Below are 26,623 nucleotides of genomic sequence, written 5' to 3'. Positions count from 1 at the left end.
CACGTGACCGCCAATACATGAGGCGTATTCCCAGTTTCCACACCTCAAATCAACCAACCAGATAAACCGATAGAAAACATTTTCTTTTTACTATTGGGATATAAAACAGCTAAATAGTTATTTTGTAAGCTAACTATTCGACAATATTATTCGCAAATAATTTATTCGTGGGCTATTTTATTCGCCGAATAAATTATTCGCGAATGAATTGAACACGAATGATCATTCGAAAAAATTATTCGTCATTCGCGAATGATTTGGTAATTCTCATTCGTAATTCGTCATTCAAATGAATTTTGCCATCTCTGACTGAAACTACCACGAACGGAATATGTTATATTTTCCTTTAACAAAATCGCATTTTGCTCACTGTTAGCAAAGTATCCTTGTTCGAGCTGCTGAGGTGAAAAATAAATTAAATTGGTACAACACATATCAATCACATTGAACATCCATATATACATTACTACAATCTCCGCTACACGCCAAGGACGGGTTAGGCCCGCGTGTATTTAAGGTCCGTTTCGCCGTGTACACGGGTACATGGGTACCCGGATACACGGATCTTAATTACACGTGTGCACGACTACACGTGTAGAACGGGTCAGAAAACCGTGTACGTGTAGTTCGGAAACGGGTACCGAACACGTGTACACGAAACCCGGACACGACCGCGAGCCCTAGTCCTAACCTATGAAATTGGCGTTTTTGTTCATAGATATAAGTCTGATCCTAGTTTTTTTTTTTTACAAAAGTACATACACAATTACAATAAAACTACAGTGCACTCAATAAACAACGATTTTACATACAATTAATTGTTATTTTTTATTGTTAAGTGTTCAGAATTAAGCCTTGAAAATAGGTCTTTTCATGTGCTGTCGGTTCGAGTATTAAAATTACTTATATTTTTCTAATGGTACCAATTTTCAAGAAATGGAGATATTGAAAACATACCTTAAAGGTGTCAAAAATTACTGGAAAAATTTTGTTTGGTTTGAATTAGCCATCAAAAAAATATCCGCAAAATTAATTGTATGGAAATTCGTGTTTCGTTGAAATTCTCCGAACAAAACGCCAATTTCATAGGTAATGACCTAATATATTACTAACTAATTATCTGAGTAACTAATAAAACTAATAAGTACTTAATAATATTTTTACTGTATAACTAAATTTAAATGACAACAAATTCAGTAAAGAAATTACGAGTACGAGGATCTACTTAAGTTTTGATAATTAAGAAGAAAATTAGGTAAGTAAATAATCATTTTCATTGTCATCATTTTACTACACCCTTACAAGTCCTTGTAAGTACACGACAGATTATTATACAATTTTGCCGCTAAAATCATTGGCGGCCTCTCACCGTTTATATTATCCTCATACTCCACCCTTTTAGTCGTAGTCGATTAAAAGCAATAATTGACAACCCTATCAAATTTAGGATTTTGTATGAAGGATTCACAATTTTTATTTATAACATTGCCCACATAATTTTGGAGGTGAAATATTATACTTAAAGGACAATCGTATTAATATAATATACTCTATATATATATATATATATATATATATATATATATATATATATGAGAGAATATTATATTAATATGTCAAAGATAATACATGCAAAATTGGGCAAAATTTAAACTTTTAAATTTTTACTTTGCCCGCCTGTTTAAGTCCAGTTTCTAGAGTAAGTGCTGAAACTTAAATAACGTTGTCGGAACAACGATAGTGACAATGTAATAAATGTAATTACAACGGAAACTGACTGTGAACCTAGCAACTTTCAAAGTGGTCGGCCGTACAATAAATTGGGTTCTTGAACTCAATATAGCAGCAATATTGGATGTAATAATGGGTCCCATACCCCTGAGAGTCGGTCAGGCCCCTCTCTCCGGCTTGCCTTCAATGGCCGGCTGGAGTGAACACTGAGCAGGGGCCGCAGGACTCTCACCTCTGGCTTGCCTTAACCGGCCGTCCAGAGTGGGGTGTCAGAGCTATATGTTCGCAGGGTGGAAGTGAAATTTGCGTAAGACGCGAGTTGGCACAGTGGCTGATGTTTACAGCCACTGGGTAGAAAGCGGTGTACACCTCTCCACACCCTGAGCCGCTCATACAATGTTGTCCTCTTGTCGCTCCGTGCGAGCGACCGTTTTCGGGGATCCATATAGTGAGTTGGCCAGTCACCACCTGCCCATTTTTTCGTGTTTTTAAACATAGATTGGGGCAGGTGCCATAGTATTTCCATAGACCCGGTTACCAGTACACTAACATCTCAACACAATAGCCCAGTTTCTTTTGTTTCTTATCATTGCAATAGTCCTACACTAACCGGGGCTTATCCTTGGGTGCATTACTATAGTGCATACAGGGATAATCGTCGGGTGGTTTCACATCACCTTTTAGCGTAAATTGTCTTTTTACAAGGGGCCTCTGCGTGTTGGCTTTGGCTCCACGCACGCCTTCCAAATGTCCGGGACCCCATGGTCCCGAGATTATATAAAGGACGAACATAATAATAATAATAAGGCGTAGGGATGTGACAACCCCATCGCCCGCTGGTTTTACCAGTGCAATCAGTCAACGCAGGGCAGCTTGTGGCGAGCTGTTGGGGATTAGCGGCCTCACGTATATACCCGAGTGCTCCTGGGGAGTTCTGTTACCCGCAAGGAGGGTGGGTGGGACAGGATTATCTGCCTCTGGCTTGCCTTAGCCGGCCGGCCAGAGTGGAGTCGTTAGAGCTATAAGCTCCAGGGGTGGAAGTGAAATATGCATAAGACGCGAGTTGGCACAGTGGCTATTAACAGCCACTGGGTAGAAAGCGGCGCACACCTCTCGACACCCCTGAGCCGCTCACACCGGTGTTGCCCTTAAGCCATCCTAGATGTCGCTTTTTGTGGGGGCCCATCTTGTGAGGGCGAGTCACCGTCTGCCGGAAATAAAATTGCATACCGTTTTATTAGGCAGGCGTCCGGTTTTTTACCCCATAGCTCAGTACTTAGTCCATCGCTTTCACCCAATAACCCTAGTTCATTTTAGATTCCATCAACTCTCAGTAGCCCTTACACCCTGGCGGGTGCTGCCTCTGCGTGCGTCCCATGACACGGGTAAGGGCAGCATCCGCTCGGTGTAGCCCTTACATTTCATTAAAGTGTCAAAAGGGCCTCTACGTGTTGGCTTCGGCTCCGCGCACGCCTCCCAAAGGTCCGGAACACCATTGTTCCGTGATGGGAAAGACATACATAATAATAACCATAATAACCTGTGGCAATTGATGTGGGAGCGTCCATTGATTACGTGAGGAGTGTTTGAGGATTTTTTAATACCCTACCCCCCAAGCCCATGAAGTCCTCGAGTAATTAATGGACACCCCCTAAACATGTATGTTTTGTTAACATAATCTAAATTATTCAGAATTCTATAAGTTATGTCAAGCACGTGGGTCATCAAAATCACTACAGTGGATCTGGTTGTGCTACTCGTACGTAGGCCTCAATGTCTACATGGCAGCGAGTTCCTTCTTGACAACATTGAAATAGTCTTGAGTGGCCTCGGCCAAATCGCGGTCCCCAGCCGAGGAATCGTCGAGGCCTAAACTGTGCCGGGGGCTGCCTTCCTCCGCTTGCCGCTGCTTCAAACGGATTTCACGAAGCCGGGCTTCAAGAATTTTTTCTCGCTTTGTCTCGCGTTCAAATACCTAAATTCAAATTACCATATTTGTACTTTTGCTAGGAAGGTGAAGTGTAATCTTCCTAACTATTACACATACCTACGTTTATTGTTAAAGGAGTAAAAGCTCTTGAACATTTCATTTACTTAAAACACAACACTGCTGACTGTAGACACCTTGAGGTAGAATTAGACCAAGAAAAGTCTGCAGCGATTTTGATAGCCCACGCAGTGCAAGTGTCATTTTAAACGTCAAAAGTCTATGAAATTATGACGAATAAATAACACTTGCACTGCGTGGGCTATCAAAATCGCTGTTTTCAGTAAAAAAAAAACAGAAACACGTTGAATGTAAATGTAACTTACCGCCAACATGAGATTCTTGTCATTTTTGTCAGATGCAGTCATGAATGGTGATAGTTCCAACATGAAAGTAGAGCCTTTTTGAGTACCAACAGCTACTAGCGAACCCTGTAAAAAATAGAATACTTAAATGTTTTCGTTATTATTGGCACTAATATTTGGTGGAAAGTCGCTTGGGTTTCAGTGCCTGCCCTCCTAAGCTAAAAAGCGGTATTTGCATTAAATTTTCATTGAAAATACATTCTCGATATGCCTAAACTTCAAATTGACGTAACGTCCTGATGTCACTAGTTATATCTAAAACTCAAATTACTTATTATAACATATTATGTATACTAATATCGTCTTTAGTTCCAGCACAACACAAAGTTTACAAATTGTCCCATCATATCATATGACGTATTACTTAGGTACGTACATTTTAAGAACAGGGACGTTGCCTGTATTTATATAACCCTTTACCAGGCTGGCAGTTCAAAAATGACACTCGAATGTCAGTCTTACTGATCGAAAATAGAACACATGTTTGAAGTGCCGTATATGTTTGAAATATATATATCCCACAGCCCGGTAAAGGGTTAAAATAAATTAATTCACACCATGCACGAAATAAAGCACCGGAAAATATTTGAAAATCCTTGATCGTAGTTATTTTGTCATAATTTCCATTTATTAAGTACGAAAGAAATTAAAAGACTTAACCGTGACGTCATTGGTCTGTATTTCATATAGATTCCATAGTGGCTACCTACTCATTTTGACAGTTCGAAAAAATAATCTGATTTGATTAGTCAGTCAACTACCCTACCCCGTACCCCCTACCCTAGTAGGAACCCACCCTACCCTATTGTTATTGTTGAAATTAGGGTGTTTTGAGACTTGGATGATAATAATGAATGTCAACATTCGGCAATTTTAAGAATGAAATAATTTGTCATTTTGGCATTTTGGGAATAAGTTGTTTTGAAATTTAGGACAAATATTAGACAATGGCATTATGAAATTTAGATGCAATGAAACCAAAGCGGAAATTCGACCATTGAGGAAAGCTTCGTAGGTAACCTAACCAATTGGTTTACCAACGTTTTGCTTAGGATTTACAAACTAGTGTAAATCCTCAGTACGTACTGTCGCTGTCTATAATACACCCTGTTTTTTTTTATTTCCGTTAATTTCAAGGGTACATTCCTGAGCTTAAATCAAGTAACTTTCTCAAAGACACCGATATTCTAATCAACTCCATTTCGGAGAGAATCAATTTTTTTTTTCCTATAAGGCCTCTACAAGCGTGTACACTTGCCTTAGGGCCGGTTTACATATTGATTAGAGTAAACTTAAGTACAATCTCGGTCGATCGATGTTCGAAATGACAGATTTCAATTGTTTGGTTGAGTTAAATGTAATGCCCGTGTACAACGCTATATGCTACATTTAATTACTTTTCAAACTTAATTATTAAAAAAAAAAGCAAAAATTTTTTTTTTCCAAAATTATCTATGCTATTTAGTTCTCTTAGGCCCACTTGCACCATTCCGTCAGCCCGGGGTTAACCGGTTAACCTGGAGTTGCAATGGTTACCAGAACAATTTGACACTAGGTTAATGGTTTAACCGCTTAACCACGGGCTAGTGGGATGGTGCAAGTGGCCCTTAAACGTACTTAACCATACCCCGAAGTTAACGGAATTCAATAAAAACACGGTGTAGAGGGTTTGTACTCGAATAATTTAATTTCATGGCTCCTTCCAAATTTCATCCCTTTTAATATATTCAAGCAGGTAATACGTAGGTAGGTGTACCTGTTCGTGAATCCTGACTTTTACAAGGGGGTCGTCGCCCAAATACATCGTAAGGATGGGTTTGCACTGGCTGCGCAGGAAGTCCCACGCCGAGATGACGCCGTCCGCGCCCGTGCTCAGAAGCAGGGAACATCTGCCGCGCGGTTACGTATATACAACTAAATGTTTAATGTGATGCTAATTTAAAGGCAGCCAGCCCCTACTGCTGATGCCATGTTGATAATGAACATTTCATTATATAGAGAACATACTACTATTATAAAAACCATCCCCGGGAAAGATAAATCGGTGAAATAAGTAATTATGTATCAGTAAATCAGACGCTTTTGAGAAAAAAATGCCGTGAGGTATTATAATAAATTACTACGTTTATGTGTTTATGATTTAACTTGATAAATCTAGACGTATTTTCATTTCATAAGAGTCGAGAAACGTCAGTTAGGTTAAGGTTTTGAACTATTTCTGTACAGCAGGGCTTGTTAACGTTACCAATTCACATTATAAAGTAACGTTACTTAACGTTAAAATCATAAAAATACCTTATTACCGGTAGTAAATGGTAACGATACTTGATAACTTAACATTATTATAACGTTAAGCTAGTTAACGTTAATTTTACCGGTAAATCTACTTTTTATTGCAGGGCTTCTTAACGTTACCCAATTCACATTATAAACTAACGTTACCAAACTAACGTTAACACTATCATTCATTAAGCTGATATTTGCTTGTAATTTCATATACAATTTTAAGGCCAGTAGACCTTATTGACCATAAATACGGTAGGGCTTCTGTCAAATTTAAATCAGTCAAAATACGTTAAAGATAATTATGTACGTTAGTAAAACTCAACTTTAATTCTAGTAGTTAGAGTTCATAGTCTTTTGTCATTATTCTTTATGTTTATCAAATGAAAGAGGTGGTATTCTACTTCTTTAAGATCTTTGTCCAATATGCATTGCATCTTCCTCTCTCATTAAGCAAAATGTGAGACGCAAATACACATTGGACCAAGATTGGACAGATAGAATACCACCCGGCTGTCTTAATATATTTGCCAAAATAAAAAAGTTGCAAAACGTCATAATTTTGTTTGTTAAATATGATGGTATAGCTAATTCGTTACTTGGTCGCTTTATATTAGGTACAGGCGTCTTTGATATAATATACGTCAAGATTATATAGGTTGGATAATGTCTTGATTTATTTTGTGAAATATGGAGGTGTTGCAGAAATGTAATTTCGTCGGATTATATTAAATGAGACACCTATTTATTGATGTTACTGCTTGCTTGTAAAAATGATCCCATCAAAAACATTGTAAAAAGATTCGAGTCTCGCAATGCAATTCTACTACAAAAAAGTTTTGAGATGTAATGTTTAATGTTAAACCAAGTCGGTTATTTTAGTCAGTGCCAGGGGGTGTTAAACCGTATCAATAAGATATCTTTAATTTTTAATACGTATAATGACTGCCGAGCCCCCAGATTCAATAATGAGCATGTAGGTTTATAATGAATATATTAAAGAAATTCAATTCAAAGAAAGAAGAAAGAAAGAACGTGTCATAAACGTCAACGTCAATAAAATTTATTTTCATTATTTTACTTAATTATATACGTATTTTCTTTGATATATATTTATAAATTTGCTAAAATACTATTCGATAATGGTTCTGTGTAGCAAATGTAGCACGGTGACCCACAGAAATCTTCTGGATTGTTGTTCCTGCCACTCCAGGTACTGCCTAGACTGTCTAGAAGAAATGGGCGTAAGTTTTAAACGTTTCACCCTTATGACCATAGAAAATAAAAGTAACTGGAAATGCCGTCACTGTAACCAAAATTATGGAAAGACGAATATCGTTAATTAAACCAAGAACTCAATTACTCCTATACCGAATCCCAGTACTTCCAACGCACCTTCTGTTCCTATCTACGAAGCAGATAGCTCCATGTTTCGAAACATCACAACACGGCGAGAGCGGTCTCCAAATGTACTAAATACTAGTGTGCAGTATTGCAATGAGACTTTCCGCGACGACATTCTTTACTTTGAAAGTATTCGATCTATTGTACGCCAGGAAATTGAAGAATCATTTAATGAACGTCTAATAGATTAAATTTGCAAGAGGGTGTCAGATGAATTAATCCCGACACTTATTAATAAGATTACTGCCGTACTACACAACAATGTTACAGGACTAAGTGAGCACAATGCTCCCATTGCAACTGCCGGTCCCGTCGCTACATCTGCCCCTACCTACACCTCCACCCCTGCTGCTCCCGTCGCTACATCTGCACCTGCCTACACCTCCACCCCTGCTGCTCCCGTCGCCGCTTCTGCTACCACCACCGCAACTACCAATACTTATCCATCCTACGCCGCTGCCGCCGCCGCTGTAACCACCACCACAGCACCAGCTTCTCCTATCCTACTACCAGTCCAGCCCGTTATTCGCTCCAGTCCCAAGGCAAGAACAAACAACGATTCCAAACCTAACAAAAACAAAGACAATCATGTGTCTACTACTCCTGCCGCACCGCTTAAGGTACCACCATCAACATCTCGCGAAACAAATCCAACCCAAAATGGCCTATCAGAAATTAACGACCATAGAAAGTCACTAAAGGGAATCACACGGGGCTGTACTACCACTTGCATTTCTCAACTCCAAGCGTCTGAATGGATGAGACAAATTCACCTATATTATGTGAAGTTGGGAACCCCCGATGATGTAGTTAAAAATCATTTAAAAGTTATTACAGGTTATGATTGTGACACATTTAAAGTTGAATGTCTTAAATCCCGCGGTCAATATGCTTCATTTAAGCTTACTGTGCCATCGAGTCTGTTAGATAGAATTATGATCCCTGATAACTGGCCAAAAGACGTATGTGTCAAACCTTGGAATCAGCCCTTTCCACAAAATTACGCAGACAAAAACAATACATAACAAAAACCGCTTTACTAGAATACAAATAATATACCAAAATGTTAGGGGACTACGTAGCCGAACCTCGCTCTTTTATAGAAATGCCCTCGCAAGTGCCTGTGACATATTTGCGCTCACTGAAACATTTCTAACAAGCTCGATACAAGATGCTGAGCTCTTCCCATCGGACTACACCGTGTTCCGTAAGGATAGAGCAGGCGACGCGGGATGGGGAGGAGTTCTGCTAGCAGTGAAAGATATTTACAAACCTCAGTTAGTAATGCAAATTGATGGCTTGACACCAGACATGGAGATATTATTTGTTATACTTCATATTAAAAATAATAAAATTCTTATATGTGTAGCATACCTACCGCCAAATTATAATAGAGATCAGTATCTTCGCGTACTAACGTGTATTGAGAATGCAATTTGTACATTTTCTACCATAAAATCCATTATTATTGGCGATTTCAACCTCTCCTCATGCACAAAAACTGTAGTTGACCAATTTAACTGTTTCACCGAATTTTGCAAACTTAGGCAATTAAACAAAATTTGTAACGAATATGGAGGCATTTTGGATTTAGTTTTAACTAGTCTCAGTGACGTGTGCGTGGGTAGCGATGTCAAGCCGTTGATACCAATCGATCCATATCACCCACCTTTAGGAGTGACTGTCACCCTGCCAAGAGGACAGGCAAGACGGACCACATTATCTTCACCGTCACGTAGTGTTGAACATAGTGATGCTCCGACCGGATGGATTTTTTTAAAGCTGATTACCCTGCCTTGTATACAGAACTAGAGTCTATTGACTGGTCTGATGTTCTTAATCAAATAACATTGATTCTGCGGTAGACGTTTTTTACAAAAAACTCTACGGCGTTTTCAATGTTACTGTGCCCAAACGTTTACCCAAAACTAAAGTATATACATATCCATCGTGGTACACACCGGAAATCAAAAAATATATCGAACTAAAATACTATCACTTAAAGAAATTTTAATCATTAGGCCTACAATTTAACCTCGAAATGTTTAAATACTACAGGTCTCTCGTAAAGGAGTTAATTAACAAATCTTATAAAAAATATCTTCATGATATTGAATGTAATATAAGTAAAAACCCTCAAGAATTTTGGAAATATGTAAAAAGTAAACAACAGAATAGAAACATAATATCTGAATACATATATAAAGGTAAAACAGTCGTTGATCAAGAAGCAGTCGATGCTTTTGCGTCCTTCTTCAGCTCCGTATTCCAGCCTGAAGCTCCGCAACTAGATCCCACAAAAGCGGAACTGGAGGCTGGTAACAACAATGAATCTATGATTGCTATCCCAACTATCAGTATTTCAGAAATCAGAGCCGCTATTCGGAAACTCAAACTTAAGTCGTCAGCTGGGCCTGATGGTACACCCCCGTTTCTAGTCAAGGACTGTGTATGCTTGTTAGAACACTCGTTACTTCACATATACAACCTATCACTCAAGCTGCGCGTATATCCATCCCAATGGAAGGTCTCAAGAGTGACCCCAATTCCTAAGATAAGTAAGTCCTCTGATATCACAAACTTCAGGCCCATTGCTGTATTGTCCGTGTTTGGAAAAGTGTTTGAGACCATTCTAAACCACTGCTTACTTAATCAGATAAATCGTAAATTAGTAGATTGTCAACATGGATTCCGCGCTTCACGATCCACTACTACCAACCACATTTGCTTCTTTGATAGCGTTTTGCGCCAAATGGATACTGCACGACAAGTTGATGTTGTTTATTTCGACTTCAAGAAAGCTTTCGACTTAGTTGACAACGATACTCTCCTATGCAAACTGTCAGCCTTAGGTTTCACCCCTCAACTTCTTGTTTTCTTCTCTGACTACCTCAGGAATCGCACACAATATGTCCAATTAAACTCTTACCAATCTGAAAGGTATTACACTCGTTCCGGGGTTAGTCAAGGTAGCACTCTGGGGCCTACTCTTTTCTTAATCATGGTCAATAATCTGCCAAGTAATATATCAGGCGTGGAATCACTATTCTATGCGGATGATCTTAAAATAATTCAACCGGTCGTAAATCCATCCGATTGTACGGTACTGCAACAAACAATCAACATGGTTGACAGCTGGAGTAAAACAAACCGCTTGTACCTAAATGAATCTAAGTGCAAAGTAATAAGTTTTAGCCGGTCTGCAGATTATATCCTCCAGACATATACTCTTACTAACATTCCCCTTGACCGAGTAACAGAAATAAAGGATCTAGGGTTAACACTCGACACTAAGCTAAACATGCACTCACACATTATAAATATCTGCAAAAGTGCCTACAAAATTTTAGGGTTCATTATTAGAACGACTTCTGAATTTCGTGACCCTAAAATCGCAATAATTACTTATAATGCCTATGTTCGCAGCAAGCTTGAGTACAATTCTATTGCATGGGACCCTCGGGAAGCAAAATATACCATAATGGTCGAGCGCGTCCAACGTAAATTTGCTAGACATCTTTACAAAAGGTATTACGGATACTACCCGTACTTATTTCCGTCATCCTTTGTATTGGGAATGGTAGGGTTAGAGTCTCTCGAGCTAAGGCGTAAGCAAACGCTTGCCTTACACTATTGTCTGCTTTTAAGAAATCGTATTGACAACCCATCCGTTCTGAGGCGTATGCGTATTTTTACCCCAGACAACTACATAGCTGCAGTAGGGCGTAGCGCACGTAGAGCCAGAAACCTTTTTGCATATCCAAATGTTCGCACCTATCACGGTTCAAACGCACCCACGTACCGAGCAATAGAATTACTAAATAACTTCATAGCTACAGTCCAAAACGCAGACATATTCGCAGACAAGTGGCCGTCCCTACAACGTAGTATCAGGATTTTTTTAAACTCTACCTATGTTATTTAATATCAGATTCTTTTTTTTTATCTCTATGTAACTTAGTAATACATAATATGTATGTTCAATTATAAAGATAAGTGTGTAATACAATAAGTGTACCTACTAATTTTATGATACTGACTGATACTGACAACATATGTACCTATTAACAGTATAAGTGCCTGGGCTGGACCTGTAAACTTATACGTAGTGTTTGAATAAAGAATAAAGATACTAAAGTCAGACCAAGAACAGTCGGCAGCGGATTTGATAGCCCACGCAGTGAAAGTGTTATTTCAAACGTCAAACTATGAAATTATGACGTATAAATGACACTTGCACTGCGTGGGCTGTCAAATCCGCTGCAGACTTTTTTTGGTCCAACTATAGTTTTTTCTCACATTCCCACTTATTACTTAGATACTTTTTATTTCGTACGAAGTTCATAGAAATGCACGTGTAGACTAAGATAATAATGGTTTGCGGGCCGCCCGCACATGCAATAAAATAGCCGTGGCAATTTTGACACCGGTATTTTACCCGGCAAACCTTTTGTTTGAAAAAAGAAGTAGCCGTGCTGTTGTACAAACAAGAATTGGATATTTTCAGTTATTTTGGAGGGGGCAGCTGTTGAACTCACAAGTACTCAGTCATTAAGATTTTAGTTTGCCACTCAGTTGGTTAACGTTTGTAATCTTAGTTCAGCTGTTTTCATTTAGTCATACCTAGTTGTTGCCGTTCTGTTTTTTTTTCGTTTTGTTAATGTGTTATCGTTCGTTATAATATAAAAACACAAAAATGCGCGTTTTCCTAGGGATAACACCTAGCTAGATCGATTTTCGCCTCCAAAACCCCGAAACCCGGACCTGACCGCGAGCCCTACTTAGAACCAACAGATATTTTCAGACGTTGATTGTCATGTGCTTGTGGCACCCACTACAACTGTTTTGAATAAATTTTAGCTAGTGACAATGATTCTGGGTTCAAATCACGACGGTGCATAATTTTTTAGGGTTTCGTACCCAAAGGGTAAAACGGGACCCTATTACTAAGACTTCGCTGTCCGTCCGTCCGTCCGCCCGTCTGTCACCAGGCTGTATCTCACGAACCGTGATAGCTAGACAGTTGAAATTTTCACAGATGATGTATTTCTGTTGCCGCTATAACAAAAAATACTAAAAACGTTATAAAATAAAGATTTAAGTGGGGCTCCCATACAACAAACGTGATTTTTGACCAAAGTTAAGCAACGTCGGGCGTGGTCAGTACTTGGATGGGTGACCGTTTTTTTTGCATATTTTCCGTTTTTTTGCATTATGGTACGGAACCCTTCGTGCGCAAGTCCAACTCGCACTTGCCCGGTTTTTTTTGCTTTTTTTTCCTATTTTTGTGATTTTAAAATATTACTTAGGGGTTTCCTAAAGGGGAACGATCCTAAACCGTGTGTCGTAGCGCAAAGATAATAAAATGTTCATTCCTCTGTAAGAAACCTCTAATTGATAATAAAAAAATACAAAAAACTTTATAATGCTGTATCTCCTAAACCGTACGTCGTAGCGCAAAAATAATCAAATTTTCGTTCTACTTTAGGAACCCCCTAAGTAATATTTTAAAATCACAAAAATAGGAAAAAAAACAAAAGCAAAAAAAAATATAGGTCTGTATGTCCTAAACCGTTGCGCAAAAATAATAAAATTTTCGTTCCTCTTCAGAACCACACAAGCTATCACATTAGGACATTATTATAGTAATATTTTAAGGACATTATTATTATTTCATTGCATGTTTGAGAAAAGCACTATACATGCCTAGCCGTGAAAAGGTCTTACCGGCTTCGTATCACTCCCTAAAACCTATACAACGACACCCATGATAACTTTTATGTCAAAGTGCACGGCAGGCATCTTGGACTCCAAAATGGTCATCATTTTCGAAATCTGCACCCCCTAACACCTACAAAACGACATCCAAGACGAATTTTATGACATACTGCATTGTCGCCATCTTGGATTCCAAAATGGTAATTTTCGAAGTCTGCACACCTGATTCAAATAAGGTGCATTTATATCTAGTAAGCCAACATCAACAACATCTATACATATCTACAATCGAAATGTACTTTTGATAGTAGTAGTACGAAATGTAATCTGAAAGGAATCAATTAATGCATTCCTGTAGTGAGGAATCGACATTGATTCCAATTAGTAGTAATTGTAATATTAGAAAAGATGATTCCTGATTCCTCAAGTGATCAGATTACAAAGTAATTTCGAGTAATCGTGGAATCAGGAATCAATTACGAAATGCCCATCTCTGCTTAAGAGTGAATGAACATTCGCTCGATTGTCAACGATGATGTTGATGACATCTATCAGTTAATCAAACGGTAAATAAGCAGCTGTTAACGTTACCTACTAACGTTAAAAATGGTGTATCGATACCTTTGACTTAACGTTAGCTCAAATTGACAGCTGCTAACGTTACCATTTTATTACCGGTAAAGAGTAGTACAACTAACGGTACCTGGTTTAACGTTAGTTACATCTTAACGTTAAATCTGTCACCCCGTAGTAACGATACCAATTTTTGAACGGTATTTAAAGCCCTGCTGTACAGTATATTTATTATACAATAATAATAATTAGACGAACCTCGTGGGACTCCACGTGGCGCAAGTAATTTTGTGGCGCGTCGGTGGCATCGACAGCACGGGCGAGTCATGGCTATCCTCACTCCACACCTGCAGCCTCCAGTCTCCCACGGTCAAGAAGTTCTTCAGGAAATACGGATTGCGCTCCACTGACCGCACTGTGCCACTATGTGCTGGGTACTGTAAGCACAATATGAGATGAATGAAACAATACAACAAGAAGAGATGAGAAGAAGAGATGAATGAAACAAGTGTAAAATGCTGTATAAAACTTTCCTTACAATCAGTTTAGGTATGATTAGGTACTGAGCATTCGTTTAATTGTGACAGTATATCTCACCTGGATTGGGAGTTTATCCAATTGAGTTTTTCCTTTCCGGTTACCGTTAACGACGAAACCGTTGTCTGTTCCGACCATGAATCGCGTAGGGATAGTGAATTCGTACTCCATCGTGCTAATGCCGTAAGCATTTGCCATGCTAGGAACATCAAACGTGTATTTGGCGATATCAATAATCATTTCATCAGTAGGCTCGGACATATTTCGCGCGTCCCACCACTTACACACACCATCGGGTCCGCCCGAAAAGAATTCTAGTCCCGACTTGCTGTTTATGAAGAGCACATTACGCACCATGTCACGGTGCGCCACGTGCGGCGGGCACTCCGACACCGCTTGGCTCCCGCTCCGTATGTCAAACACTACTACTTGACCGGTAACTAGTCCTCCCGCCAACATAGTGCTATCTTTTGGATTAAATTGTAAATCCATTAATATGGACGGAGGCATAAAATTCATAAATGGCTCCGCGGGGGTCTCCACGTCCCATAAAAATCCGAAGATGCTGCCTTGTGGGTTACGGTAGAAATTCATGTCCACGTAAGAAACAGCAAATCGCAGGTGACCATCAGGCTGCCAGCAGATGGAGGAGATGGGGCGGCCTCGCATAGGGTCGCGGTACACGTTGACAGTGCGCATGCTGTTCCTCTCTACGGGCGGTAAACTAGCCATGTCCGAGTAATATATTTGGTACATATCGATTGCATTATTTTGCAGTGCGTAGTGTTCCATGCCCTGTACAATTTATTAGGTAACCATAAATAAGAGCATTAAAAATAAGATCTAGAGTTAGACCAAGAAAAGTCTGCCGAGATTTTGATAGCCCACGCATTGCAAGTGTTATTTTAAACGTGAAACTTCTATGAAATTATGACGTATAAATAACACTTGCACTGCGCGGGCTATCAAAATTTCTGCAGACTTTTCTTGGTCTAACTCTATGTGTTTAGTTAGTTTACGTATGATACGTATCATCAATTTCGATATCGAAATTATTGATTAGGTACAGACACCGAAAATATAATAAGAAGCTTACGGGGCAGCAAGCATTGACGCAACTGATATATTCATCTTCCTTTTCGATCTTGCGGCGGTAACGTTGCGTGGCTTCAGGGTCGAGTATATTGACATCCTTGGGCCAGCCACCTTCAGCGTGGTTGGTTCCCGTCGTATTGTATTTAGCTCTACAAAATAGGTAGGTATATATTAGGCACACGCCAGCAACCAGGTATTTTGAATAGAAATACTTTGCCAAATACCTCTATAAGGGTGTAATAGAAAACGTTTATTTTTAAAATGTATGTGGCGTTCCGGCCTTATAGGTCCTTATGCTCCATGTGCATAAGTACCCTTGGATGATGGAATGCCACATATAAGAAGTTTTTGAAGCAATACCATTTAAAGGGACATTCGTTTCTGATACCACAAATGTTTGACTTTATTGACGTAGAAGTCATTGAAGGCATCTAAATATATATACGTTCAGCCCCATTTTGCTTATTTAGGGGATTAAATTGAGATGAAAAGTAGTGTTCTTCTTCTTCTTCGGGGCTGAAATGACACACCAGGTAACAGACTCACTGCTGCGGAAACCGCTCTGGTTTGAAATAGCTACGGATCCTACTGTCACTGAGAATGCTTAGTTTATCTACCGCTTTGTGTTGATTTCACGTTGCGAGAAGTTCGGAGTGTTCTGGGTGGCCTGGTGTACTGGGTTCCGCAGTATGAAAGCTTTCTGTTCAACGGGGTTAGGCAGAATGGAGTCGCACAATTCTGGCCCTTGTTCACAGAACATGGGCTGTCTTCCGAAGTCTCGCCGTTTCTTTATATACGAGTAAGTTTCCATTATACAGTTATTTGGAGGCCTCTTCTCAAATAAATACAATAAAATACTGTATTTTAAATATTAATTACTGGAATATAAAATTATGTAACAATAAATAATAGTAATAGTGCAAGGACACATACAGAAAAGCGACGTTATCTGAAATATGTCTAAAACTGGTCTAAAACAATTGCTGGAATTTTTGACAAGGATAGCACTTTTTTAACCTTTTGGACGCCAATGACCGATATATCCGCACCGCAGGTTCAACGCCAAAGACCGATTAAACGGTCACCGACCACAGAGCAACATAGACCTACGTGCATACCTATGCATAAAGTTCAATTTCAGTTTTGACACTTCGGTGACGTGGCGTCCGAGTGACAGACAGCTTTTGTGTTTGACACGGCGTCGAAAAGGTTAACCCACTTCCAAATCTCAAAAGGAGGGGGTATTTTTTTTATGTTTGTTACTCCATATCAAAGAATATAATATATCTCCGTCCAAAGAGTAAAGTAAGTATACAGGATTTTGATAGCACACGCAGTGTAAGTTTCATTTATACTATGGAAGGTAGAGTGTACTTCTACACTCCATAATTTATACATCATAATTTCATAGAAGTTTGACGTTTAAAATACCACTTGCACTGCGCATGCTATCAAAATCGCTGCAGACTTTTCTTGGTCTAACTCTAATTATAGGAACGGCCCCATTCGTGAAACGTTCAAGAACGAAACGTTCAAGAAACGTTAACATTTCGAATATTTTCGATATTTGCAGTGATAGTCTGTTCGGAAAGAGAAGAGTCGTGGAATGAATGGGGCCCAACCCAATACATTCCACGACTCTTCTCTTCCCAAAGAGACTCTACCTATAAATAACATTTTTAATGAAAATTTCTACAATTTAACACATTAAAACTATGATGGATAATATGGCGCTTTTTCTTTTTAAGTTTTCTGTCATTTGACTTATGTATTTGTAAGACAGGGATAAAACATGGCCCGCAAAGTTTTATGAATATTATAAGGGTGTAGTGTGCACCATATATGACACGCACACTCTCTCACATGTACCCTATATATACCCTAGCATAAGTATCATATATCAGAATAAACCTATACTCCTGAGATAGTGTTTGTCTTTACGTCCTACCTCACATGGCGATCCTGCCAGTGCGGCCTTGTGCTGCACTGGCGGTGCGCCGCGCCAGCCAGTGAAGGCCGAGAAGAGAAATAAAAGATTAAACCTGTCGGACTATGAACAGTTATGGTGAACTTTTAGTGATTTAGCGGAACTCTATAAGTGGTAGAAATAATGTGATAAGTTCGACTTCACATTCGACTAAGTAAATAGAACAATTATCAATACAACATAGTGTGTAATACTGCGTAATAATATTCCAATGAATATCGGATAGTGAAATAAAGAAAATAATTACCAAAAATAAAATAAGTGACCGTAAATGTGACATAAATAAAAATGGACGCAACAAAAATAAACAAAAAACTGGGACTTCTAAATTTTGTGACAATATGTTTGCTGCTGGACGTTGTTCGTGTCGGTGGATCGGGGCGTGGTCTGCAGCTACGGGTGCCCTAAACCAAGGCACGAGGTCCAGCGGATCACAGTGGTAGTCAAAAAAAAAAATTGTAAAAAAAAGTGAAAAACAGACAATAATAATTGAAGTGACTTCTATTTTTAAAGGTTTTAATCGTACATTTTTAAGGCATTCATTTTCTAATTAAGTGTATGAACTATTGATAACATTTCATTTATGATAATGCCGCTAGATGACGAAACACAATATGGATAAAAGGGCGGTCATTATATACCGAGAATAATAATAAATTTTCAGTCTTAAGTTAATTTTGGTGCAATTTTTTTTTCCTAGAATTATTATTTTTCCTTGCCTCAATTTGCTTTCAGGTGATCATTCATATTTTTTTTTTCACATTTGCTTAAGTATTATCAGTACATGAATGACACGATTACTTCATCCTTCTTGAATACCTATAGCCCACATGACGGCGGCGCGTGTACTCCATATATGGAATGGCACGCGAAGTCTGTCATTTCATCTCAAATTTCATAGTCTTTCTGCACTGTTTTAGATATCTTAAATTCAATGTAATTGTATTATAAATTATACTTAATAAAACTTAACTTTTTTTTTCAATAACAAATGCAAAAATATACCGCAATACCTTCTTTTAACTATATATCAAATTATACTAGATTAATGATGTTTTAAATTAAGGATTATGGTGACTTTTAAGACTTTTTTTTGTGTAATTTAATTTGTACCGGAGTTGACATATAATACGGGCATGATGGATTTAAGAATAAAGTGAAATTAAATGATGACAATATTGATAAATGAGAATAAAAACATGATAAAAAAAAAGATTTAAAAAACAAATGTAGGATCGTGATCGTTGATGAAAAGTTTATTTGTTGGCATAGGAATGTTTAGAATTGCTTTAAAGTTGGATTTTATGGATTGTGTTTTATAAATGTTTAAAAATTGTAAGTATAATAGGTATGTAAAGAAAAGAATGGAATAGTTTTGAGTTAAAATAATAATAATAGGTATGTAGTTTGGTTTTTGAACGATAATAGTTGAGATGGAATTGCATAATTGGATCGCGTTTTAAGTAGTGCTTGGGAAGGCTGATATGTATAAGTATTTCGAAGAACGATTAGCCTGATCAACTAAGAGTTGTTGAAATTCTTATATGTTGAAGTTTTCAAGGTGTTGTGTTATGTGGTTGGTTTTGAATGTGTAATGTTTGTGTATGAGAGGGAAATATGAAACAAAATACTTAAATATAAATTGAACATGCCTATCGCATCTTCGGTGGCCCGAGAGGCGGCCTTGAGCGATACGGTATAGCAAGGGTACGCCAGGATACAAGGCAGGCACGGAATCCTTGGCGTCTGACCATGATTCGGTCGAGTATCAATCGTGGAGACTCCTTGGACACGCGGAATGATATTGTGTATGGATGTGTTAAAAGAACTGCCTGTATGAATAAATAAATAGTATGTGTGCGCGTTTAAAAATAAATTTCCTTGTATCCTGAGCTAATAAATAAATATATTATATAGTAAGGTCGGCCGACCACGTATGTAAAAGCGTTGCGTACCCTTGATCTTTGATTTCAGTGAAGCATAAAAGATGCCACTATAAATGAATAAATAAAATTAAAAACAAAGAAAATATAGTTAAACGAATGACGTCATAATGAAATAACTTGCAAGGAACTGATAATGTAAAAAATAATAATAAGGAATGATATTATAAGGTACCAATGACGAGTAACGAAATTGTTACCTATGTATGTAAGTAACACTTGGAATGACGAAGAAACGTATTGTATTGACGAATACACTACGAAATTAGAAATTAGTTGTAATACCTATTCTTTTAACTTTTGAATTTATTTCAATATATCTAGTGTAGTTTTTTGTGTTTATTGTATTTTTTTTTTTTTTATCTTTTTTGTGTAATTAGTTTTAAAAAATCATGTAGTTATCATTTTGTTAGTTAGGAAATATAACTTGTGCTTTTCGATTATATTTGTACATATTTTTAGATTTTAATAATGTTCGAATGTGTTTTTTTGTGTTTTTTTTATAAATCTTTGTTTTTTTATTTTTTTTCCTATGACTAGCATATAACTGTGTAGTGTACCTACTTTATATTTTCGTTTCGTCATCAAAGCGTGCTACAATTGTGTTTATTAACTTTGATTATTAGTTTGTCAATTATTTTATAATTATGTTATTATTCTGCTTTGTTTTATGACTAAGGTATCTTTTTTTTTTGTTATTTTTTTTTCTTTGTACAACCAATCTAAAAATTTAAATAAAAAAGGTTAGGTAGGTACTTACCTACAATAAATATTGATTTCTCTTAGATTTTATATCTTGTTTTTTGCATATTTTTTGTCATAAATTGTAAAACAGTGTAACTCTAACTATTCACTCTTTTCATATTATTACTAGATATATATAAAAAAAAATATTATTTTGTAATCTTATAATATTTTATTTTACTTTTGGAAGGGAGGTGTAGTGTGCACCATATATGACACGCACACTCTCTCACATGTACCCTATATATACCCTAGCATAAGTATCATATATCAGAATAAACCTATACTCCTGAGATAGTGTTTGTCTTTACGTCCTACCTCACAAGGGGGTTACGTAAACATTCGTACATTACTTATTTTACAGGATTTGTGGTTTACGTTTCATTATTGGTGCCACGTCCATTATAGGCGTGTGTAGGTGTCATTTTAATACAATAGGGGATATTACTGAAATGTTCTGCCGCCAGAGTGCAGCACTACCGACTCTAGTAAATTCATAGACTAACTTATTATTCATACTGTGCCTTAAACTGTTTCTTGACAAGTTTTCACAGACAATAAAATATGACATTGATGCATCAAGGCGGTTTGTTAACAAGGGCCTACCGGTAAACGCGAAAATCGAAATTTAGTTATCTGCCTCTTTATCGCTCGAATATGCAAGAGTGATAGAGAGGCAGAAACCGAACTTTCGAATCGAACATGATGTGTCATTGATGTTTGTTTACTGTATGTGCTAGTTGTGCCACCTACGCCGAGCTTTGCCTAATATTCCCTATTTTGCGAGATTTGACGTTTATAAGTTATAGATTATAGGTAAGTACAATCTATGACAGGTGTCATCTCCATGTGGAGATGACACCTATCATCCTACCTATCGAGTTTGAAAAATACTTACTACAATATAAGCCAGTGCTGTCACTTGCTGGCATATTACCTATGGTAAACACTAAACACACAGAAAAAAATACACAGTGGTAAGTCGTTCTCTCTTTTGTATGCTTTGTAGGCATCGAAATATTATTACTATTTATTATTGATAATAACTTAATAACTCTATGATGGTAATGGTCTTATATTAATCTATGCAAGGGTAGTACCTACCTATAGTACCTATGCCATTTCTATAATATTACGTTGTAAGCAAGTTACAAGTTATTGAACATTTTACTGTGTCGTAACTGGTTGGGACGGTTCCACTAATTTGAACATTAACCCAATAATGTTTAAAGTCGCCAAACTGCGAGATTTCTCTTGCGCAAAAGATACGTACCTAAGTAATTTAAGATGAAATTGTAGCATTTTATATACTAGTTAAATAATCTGATTTGTCTACTTATATTTGTACATAGAACTTAACTCTTAATTTAAAAAACTGACAGATAAACACACAATCATCCTATTTCACTAAACGTATATCCCATCTCCTCTCCGTCGTGGGTTAAAAAGAGGTGTGCCATTGGGTGTGTCCTAATGGACTGACTAACGAGGTGAAATTAATAGTTATTTAGAATAGACCAGCCATAAAACTCGACTCTTAAGTATAAAGACGAATATTAACCTGTTATCCCGCCGCGGGCTTAACCCATTTAGCCAATTTTGATACAGAAACCTGATTATAGTTTGCCTTTTCTTGCAAAACTCACTACAGGTATAATTTATTGTGTAATCAATTAATAATCGGCGCTTCACGTCACTTTAATGACCGCGTGGGCAAAATTTTAATTCATTATCGTTGGAGGGGGACATTAAACTAATTCAGAGACATTATCGCCGTAATGACATGTGGCGTGGAGTTGCGCTGCGAACTGCGCTGGCTGCATGTATTATATGTCTAGGGACTGAGGGCCTACCGCGAACCACGTTCGACGTGTTGCCTCTCTGTCGCACGTGTAAATTCGTACGTAAGTGTGACAGGGAGGCAACACGTCGAACGTGGTTCGCGGTAGGCCCTCTGGCCTTACGGGCAATAAGAATGAGCCATCAATGGGGCCAGTACAGCGGTGTGACACGGCTACAACGCCATTGGTTGATGAGCACGCGCGCGATTGGTCGCAACTAGTTGCGTTAGACTGTACGATTGGCTCGAATTCGTGAGTGACACCGCTGAACTAGTTCCATTTTTAGTGCCCGTAAGGCACGTCCTTAGATATTATATGTCCATGGCTAGCTCCGAACGCAGCCGCGCCGCAAGACCTCTCGGTCCCCAACGACGCGCCGCGACTAAGATACTACTTCCAGCTAGGGTTGCCAGATGGTCGGGATTTGGCGGGATTCTCCCGATTTTTAGCATGTGTTCCCGATTCCCGACAAAGTGAAAATTGTCCCGAAAAACAGATTCACGTTATAAAACAATAATTTTAAGTTCCGAACTGTCGTCAAGCGTAGTGCCAATAATGTAAAATATCGTTGTTTTTAATACAATTAGGTACTTTAATTTGAATGTTTTTTTTCCCGACTTAAGTCCCAAAATCCCGAAAAAATTTGTTTTTTTTTCCCGATAATAGCGCCTTTCGATCTGGCAACCCTACTTCCAGCCATTAGAGACCGAACATTAACAGAATAACATGCGTATTCCATGTTGATCAACCTAACTGTCTTGCCCTTATAAATCACTAGTACTTTGTGTAATTTGCAATGAAACATTACTTTGCCTTTATTGAGACATAATTCTCGGGCACAATTTTATCCTTACAAGTTTCTTATGTAAATGATTTAGATGTTTATTCTCATAATTCGTAATATATCATTACAATATAAATTATCATAACTAATCTACACGATTTTATTAATTAATTATATAGGTAATGATTGTCAATCTTCAATCGTCAACTTACAAGTTACAACTTAATCGGCCCAACATCCTACGCGCATCTACCCTATGAACCACTACCCTAATTTAATAAATTTAAAAATACAATTTAATATCATAATTTACATAACATTATCAAATAAATTCAATAATACAATTTAAAAATGTCTGAGTAAGTAATCACATGTAAACATCCATTTATGTTAAAACAAAAATTCGGGAATAACTAATTACGAGTATATACTAATTAGTTATTCCCGAATTTTTTATATCCTCCAGCTTCTCAATATCTTAATGATCGTTATGTTCTAAATAAAAACAAGGTACAATTAATGAAAAACATGTCAATTAAAATAAATAATATACAATGTACGATGTATAATATAAAGTGCCGAATATCGAGGTCATAAACTCATTTAAATACGGAATAAAGTGGTTTTTCCAATAAAAGGACTAGCAGTTGACTTTCAAATGTTTCGTCAATGTTTCTGTACGTAATTCAGCGGGTAGACTATTAGGGTAGTGGTCCATAGGGTAGACGCGCGAAGGATGTTGGGCCAATTACTCTGGTATGGTAGTGGTAGGTAGTTAGAATTGGACTGTTAAGGAAGCTCTATCTAAACTATCTTACCTAATAGTTTAATGCAAATTGTCTGAAAGTAGTGTTCAATTAAAGCTTAACCGAGGCGAATATTCCTCTAACAATACTTGGTGCTTTAGTAAATACATAACAAAGCATTGCGCGGGCCGATTGCTCGCAATCGTAGTCTGCTATACAATACAATGAGACCCTGAACCACATTCGAATACTTAGCCAACGAATACCTAACCGATGCTGATGACTTCGGGAACCACTTCAACACTAGTTAAGAAAAAATAAATAATACGTCTGTATGTACCTACTCATCGTGCAATCAATAGGTATGACTCAATAAGTAATTTCAACATTTTATAACAGTTAGCATTTTGGTTAGCATAAAAGTATTTGATCAAATAGTACCTACCTAGGTATCAAATTTATTTGAACATAAATATGCGGCTATAGAAACGCAAAAGTTCCTAGTATGAGACCATAACGTATTGTCGAAGTATTTTATGCAGGCCTATTGCGACAGTCATTTACTTAGGTACGACACTGCCAATTTAAGCATTACATTAGCTCACTTTTTCTAGTATAAAAACTCAGCACTGCATCTCGATAGAATGCACTCCTCATTTTGTCACTGTCAGCAATTATTTCTCATATTGGAAACCAAAAAAATGGAGCAAAAATATCCAGGTTTGGAACGGCTTCTTGGTAATAAATGATCAGCAATTGGGAACGGTAGAGTCCGTATTAGTTAACTTTGCGCTGAATTGAACAGTACAAAGTGAGGGAATGTCAATTTGACATTGCCACACGTTGTCATTGCTAATGCCAAGCAGAGTCAGCTTGGTCCGACTCTAACAAGTAAATGTAACACGACTGCTTGAAAAATATTTGTAATTTGACCATGCTAAGTTGGCAGTGATTTTAATAGCACAGACTGTGAAAGTGTTATTTTAAACGGCAATCTTCTATGAAATGATAATAACGTATAAATAACATTTGAACAGTCTGTGCTATTCAAATCGCTGCCAACGTAGCTCGGTCTGACTCCTAAAATTTTAGAAGGTAAATTTAATTAGTAAATTGGTACCGATTTTCAACATTCAATAAGAAATATTCACTGAGATAAAACTAAATAGAAGGTAGTTAAAGTAGATGAAGTTAGCTGTTTTTACAAAACATCAGCCAACCGGGCCAGTTTACCTACAGGTGTGAATTTACGAGGCACTTGCACAATAACGAGACCGTGCGCGTGCGCGTGCGGGCCTTCTCCACTTGATCAAAATTGTTGGTGCCACGGAATAACTTATCATTGGTTCCCTGGTGCCATCAAAATTTGTGCGAGATAATTCTATAGCTACAAGTCCTAGCAACATAATTGTCAATTTGATATTCGTTATATCTCGATTATCAAAATCTATGATTAATATAATTTCATAGAAATTTCTTTTATTTTGGTGCTTTATTGCAATAATTAAACTTAATTATTAGAAATACCGATAAAGAAAGATATTGTAACCGTCAGATTAAGAAAATGCTTATAAATATTTGTCAGATTTAGTAATAGCACAATTATAGCATTAATGTAGACCAAAATGACCAATTCCACAATCTAATTAATAATTTTACAGTACATTATGCTGCTACTTTACCGCAATAGTGTGATAATTAGCACATTACGTAACTATGTCAAAAATTTAAAGAGCCATATTATGTACTGTAAAACGTTGTACGATACATGTGCGAATAGGTAATTCGCAACTCGTGTCGATTTAAAACATTCCCTTCGGTCGTGTTTTCATTTATCGCCACTCGTATCGAATTTCCTATTTTTCGCCACCAACGGATCAACATAGACGGCTAAAAGTGGTTAAGGTAGACTCCACGGGTAACAACTCTTATCTTAACCCTTAAATGCATGATTTTTTCTTTTTGCTCGGAATTAATATATGTGTTACATAATTGTTTGCTGATTCTAGGAAAAATAGTAAAAAAAAAATATAACATCGATTTTCACTGCAAAATCAATGAAGTTGAATTGGCTAAATTATATTTGTGTAAATATATAATTATTAGTAAGAGATATAGGACAAATCTTACTATTATCAGAAAGATACACTATTAGTAATATACCTCTGATAAAGTTATGAAAAATAAAATAAATACAAACCCCGAAAAATCTGCCCAAAATCACCCCTTACGTCGCATGGTCCGATTGACTAGTCCGATCAATCGGAATACGAATACCCATAGGTACTAAAAATTATCAACTTCTGAGTTTGGCCAAGTTTTCCGACATTTTGTCTTAAAATAAACGTAATTTTTATAAATTAAATTACTGCGTAAATTTATGTGATAAATCGGAAAATGGATAAGTTTTATTATTTAAATAATATACAAGAATGAATTTATCTAATTAGGCATATAATTAGATGTTTTGGTTATATATGATGCATCTTACACCATGCATTTAAGGGTTAATCTGAAACGCTCGAGTAACTACAAAAATCCTCTCTTGGGATCCTCCCCTACCATATTCCTTTACACATTACAAAAATACCTAAGTAAGTACATAAGTTTAGGGCAATACTTTGCGTAAGACATGATATGGGTTTACTTTGATTCTTCCATGCAATTTCTTTTGTTAGATATACCTACGCAACTCTACTGTAATAAGTATAATGGTCATTATATTTAATGTTAGAAAATAACAAACAACATTCTCGTTGAAAAAGCCCATAGCGCAGCACGGTTATGTAAAAAAAACGATGGTTTCCCTCGACAACATAATTGCCGTAATCTGCATGTTAAAGACTGGCATTAAATTATAATTCCTCCAAATTTAGGAAGATTTT

The 26,623-nt window shown here is 37.2% G+C and overlaps 2 protein-coding genes across 2 annotated transcripts in view; one reads left to right on the top strand and one right to left on the bottom strand.

Moving 5' to 3' along the window:
- Positions 1–26,623, top strand: part of LOC134804764 (angiopoietin-related protein 2) — a 139,641-nt gene that overhangs the window by 92,252 nt on the left and 20,766 nt on the right. The window lies entirely within an intron of this gene.
- LOC134804915 (dynein axonemal intermediate chain 2-like) lies at positions 3,484–16,504 on the bottom strand. Its single transcript, XM_063778236.1, has 7 exons — positions 16,311–16,504; positions 15,695–15,842; positions 14,659–15,393; positions 14,320–14,498; positions 5,840–5,972; positions 4,045–4,149; positions 3,484–3,706 (listed from the first exon to the last, which is right to left on the bottom strand). Exons 1-7 carry the CDS (start codon positions 16,502–16,504, stop codon positions 3,509–3,511), a joined length of 1,692 nt encoding a protein of 563 aa, XP_063634306.1. The 3' UTR covers positions 3,484–3,508.

This window comes from Cydia splendana, chromosome Z (assembly GCF_910591565.1).
Source record: "Cydia splendana chromosome Z, ilCydSple1.2, whole genome shotgun sequence".
In the NCBI taxonomy this organism is placed as follows: domain Eukaryota; kingdom Metazoa; phylum Arthropoda; class Insecta; order Lepidoptera; family Tortricidae; genus Cydia; species Cydia splendana.
Note: the sequence above shows the minus strand (reverse complement) of the source record. Positions and strands in the feature narration are given on the sequence as shown.